At 40.1% G+C, this 3,547-nt stretch overlaps 1 protein-coding gene across 1 annotated transcript; it reads right to left on the bottom strand.

The window, feature by feature from the left end:
- Positions 1–1,408: 1,408 nt before the first annotated feature.
- On the bottom strand, positions 1,409–3,061 carry LOC107921715 (uncharacterized). Its single transcript, XM_016851539.1, has 4 exons — positions 2,637–3,061; positions 1,938–2,552; positions 1,761–1,868; positions 1,409–1,571 (listed from the first exon to the last, which is right to left on the bottom strand). The coding sequence occupies exons 1-4, from the start codon at positions 3,059–3,061 to the stop codon at positions 1,409–1,411; spliced, it is 1,311 nt and encodes a 436-aa protein (XP_016707028.1).
- Between the last annotated feature and the right edge of the window lie 486 nt (positions 3,062–3,547).

Genomic DNA, 3,547 nt, shown 5'->3' with positions numbered 1-3,547 from the left:
GACGGAATACTGGATCACATTTCTCTGTCAGCTGTGAGATGAACCGAGCAATGTAATTCAATCTCCCAAGGAAACCTCGAACTTCCTTCTGAGTATGCAGAGGAGGTAAATCTCATATTGCTTTTACTTTGTCTGGGTCCACCTCAATCCCCCTCTTACTAACTATGAAGCCTAATAACTTCCCTGATCTGGCTCCAAACGTGCATTTTACGGGGTTAAGCTTGAGCTGAAATTTCCTCAATCTCAAAAATAACCTTTTCAAGACTTGAACATGCTCTTCTTCAGTTTTAGATTTGGCAATCATATCATCAACATAGACTTCGACTTCCTTATGCATCATGTCTTGAAACAAGGTCACCATAGCCCTTTGATATATTGCTCCCTCATTCTTCAATCCGAAAGACATTACTTTGTAACAAAATGTTCCTCATAAAGTAATGAATGTTATTTTTCCCATATCCTAAGGGTGCATCTCTATTTGATTGTATCTAGAAAAGTTATCCATGAAAGAGAATAGTGAGTATCCCGCCGTATTGTCTACCAAAGTATCAATGTGAGGCAATGGAAAATTGTCCTTTGGACTAGCCTTATTCAAGTCTCTGTAATCAACGCACATCCGTACCTTTCCATCTTTCTTGGGAATGGAGACGATGTTAGCTACCTAATCTGAATATTTAATCTCCTGTAAGAATCCAGCATTGAACTGCCTTTTGACCTCTTCTTTTATTTTTAGCACAACATCAGGTCTCATCATCTTGAGCTTCTGTTGAACTGGTTTACAATCTTCTTTTATGGGCAGACGATGTGCCACAATGCTAGTACTTAGCCCGGACATATCTTGGTATGACCATGCAAAAACATCTTTGAATTCTCGGAACAGTTCAATGAGGTCTTGTCTTGTTTTTGCGGCGATCTCAGTTCCAATTTTCACCTCCTTTCTTTCTTCTGGGCTCACGATTTCCAATGATTCCTTATAAGGTAGAATCTACTCATCCTCTTGTTCTACCATTCTCAACAAGTCTGGAGATATACCACAGTCTTCGTCATTTTCAAAGTCGTGAGATCCCTCTAAACACATGTCTTGCTAAAAAAGAAGCTTCGTGTTTGAAACAGCGTCACTCATGTCATTGATATCTGAGGACCTATGAGGGCATATCAAAGAATATACCAAGAATATATAAATTTATGAATAATTATTTGTACAATAAGGTTACAAATGAAAGAATTATTTACAGGATAATCAATTAATAATAAAAAATATTTACTTGTATGAAAAGCAAAAAGAATAATTGCTCGAAATGAATGTAAAGATGTATTTCATTAGAATAATGATATTCAGGCTCAATCCTTTTTTCACAAAGGATTTTCCTATCATTTCCAGGCTAAAACAACAAGAATGTTCTGAGCATTACTCTGAATAAGCCCTAAAGACTACAGGGATTTCCTCCGCAGTCCAGTTGTTTAACTCGCTTCCAGGTTCATAAGGGCAGATCTCCAACAAGGCCCTTTTCTCAGATGTTTCTATAGCATTGATATGGATATTTTTCAACATTTCTTCAATGTCTTCGCTTCTGGACACCCCACGTTCAGGATGAATAAATTCACCCGATACAAAAGATGTAAATTTGTGGGGAAAGAACATAGGCTCCCACTTGACTTCTTTTTCGCTCAAACGTGCCCTTCTTCTCTCTTGTCTTTTCTCTACTTCTTTCTTCTTCTGCTTCATGCCTGACTTGTATCCTAAGCCATAACTATCAAACTTTTCCTTCAGCACCGGTGTTTCAATCTTTCCTTGAAGATACTTTCCCAATCCTTTCCCGGGTGAAGCTCCTCTTCCAATCATCAATTGCAGCCCCATCTCTGTGCTCCTGGATATTTTCGGTACTGAAATTTTACTTCGTTCAGCAATAAACATCGCGTTCACAAATTCTAATTACCGAAAAGAGCATTCCACTACCTCATCATCAATCTCCACATAAGGTGCATCACCAGTTACTGTTGTGATGATATCTTCCTCCGCACTTATTGTTATCACCCGACCCTCTGATACTATCTTCACCTTCTGATGTAGCGATGAAGGTACTACCCCAGCTGAGTGTATCCATGGTCTCCCCAATAAACAGTTGTAGGAAGACTTAATTTCCATCACCAAGAAGCCCACCTCATAAGTAATTGGGCCAATCCTTAACGGTACCTCAATTCTCCCCATAACCCTCTTTTCCGTTCCGTCAAATGCCCTTACTATGCTCTGGCATGCTTTCATGTGTGAACTGTCCACCGGTAACCGACTAAGAGTAGATAAAGGCAATACGTTCAGTGCAGATCCGTTATCAATCAGGATCCTCGGGAGTATGTACCCTTTGCATCGGGCAGTGACGTACAGGGCTTTAGTGGAACCTCTTCTTCCAGATGGTATTTCGTCATCACTGAAGAAGATTAAATTGTCAGCACTTATATTGTTGGCCAACCGATCCAGCTTGTTCACCGAAATATCATCCGCTATATATGTTTCATTTAGTACTTTCAATAGTGCATTTCGATGCGCTTTTGAACTTAAGAGCAAAGCTAATATAGAAATACGGGCCAGCTATTTGCGTAGTTGTTCCACAACGCTATATTCGCTGTGTTTCAAAAACTTCAAAAATTCCTTCGCCTCCTCCTCTTTTACTGGTTCATTAACCAATGGCTCAACTTCCACGGCCTTCCCTTTTTTCTGCTCTTTTTTCTTATTCTCTTCTCTTGACGATTCTGCCTGAGCGTCATATCGCTTCCCATTGCCTGTGTAAGAACCTATTTCCTGATTTCTTTCTGCTCTTTTTTCCAAGATTGTCACGTTACATCCATAATTCCACGGCACCATTTTGTCATTCTTGTATGAGAAATTTGATGGTTTCTGGATTACAATTTTTGGTGTTGTCTGAACCCTAGACCCATCGCTCCGAGGGCATGAAATGATGACCAAAGGATGATTCGTTTTCGTGGTCTTTGCTGCCAACTCTGATGAGTAAATATTTCCTTTACCCTCTGCTTCTTCATAAAACATCATCTCCTTGTTGTCCATCATGCTTTGGACCAAAGCCTTGAATCCCTCACACTCTTAAATTTCATGTCCTACCTCATATCCTTCTTCAGAATTTGAAATAACTAGCCCTCTCATCGCCATCTGTCTCCAAACACACCTCAACGGGGTCTTTACTTCAGCGATGCCATTCTTGACCTCTTCTCCCCTAATTTCGCTCATCATATTCACTCCCTTATCAGTATGATTGAGTAGCGAATTTTCTGTGTTAAGTGAGTCATCAAACTTGACAACACCCATGCTAATAAAATTTTCGACTAGCTTCTTGAAAGCAGTGCAATTTTCTATTGAGTGCCCTGTAATTCTGGCATGGTAATCGTATTGGGCGCTCGCATCGTACCACTTGGGATACGGGGGCTGCAAAATGGTCAAATAATAGGGAGAAACTACGTGTGCGTTAAACAAATTCTGATACAGCTCTTTGTATGACATCGAAATTGGTGTGAGCTGGGGCTTCTCAGTACCTTG

The sequence above is a fragment of the Gossypium hirsutum genome, chromosome D01, assembly GCF_007990345.1.
Source record: "Gossypium hirsutum isolate 1008001.06 chromosome D01, Gossypium_hirsutum_v2.1, whole genome shotgun sequence".
Classification (NCBI taxonomy): domain Eukaryota; kingdom Viridiplantae; phylum Streptophyta; class Magnoliopsida; order Malvales; family Malvaceae; genus Gossypium; species Gossypium hirsutum.
This window is presented reverse-complemented; position numbering and strand designations above follow the sequence as displayed.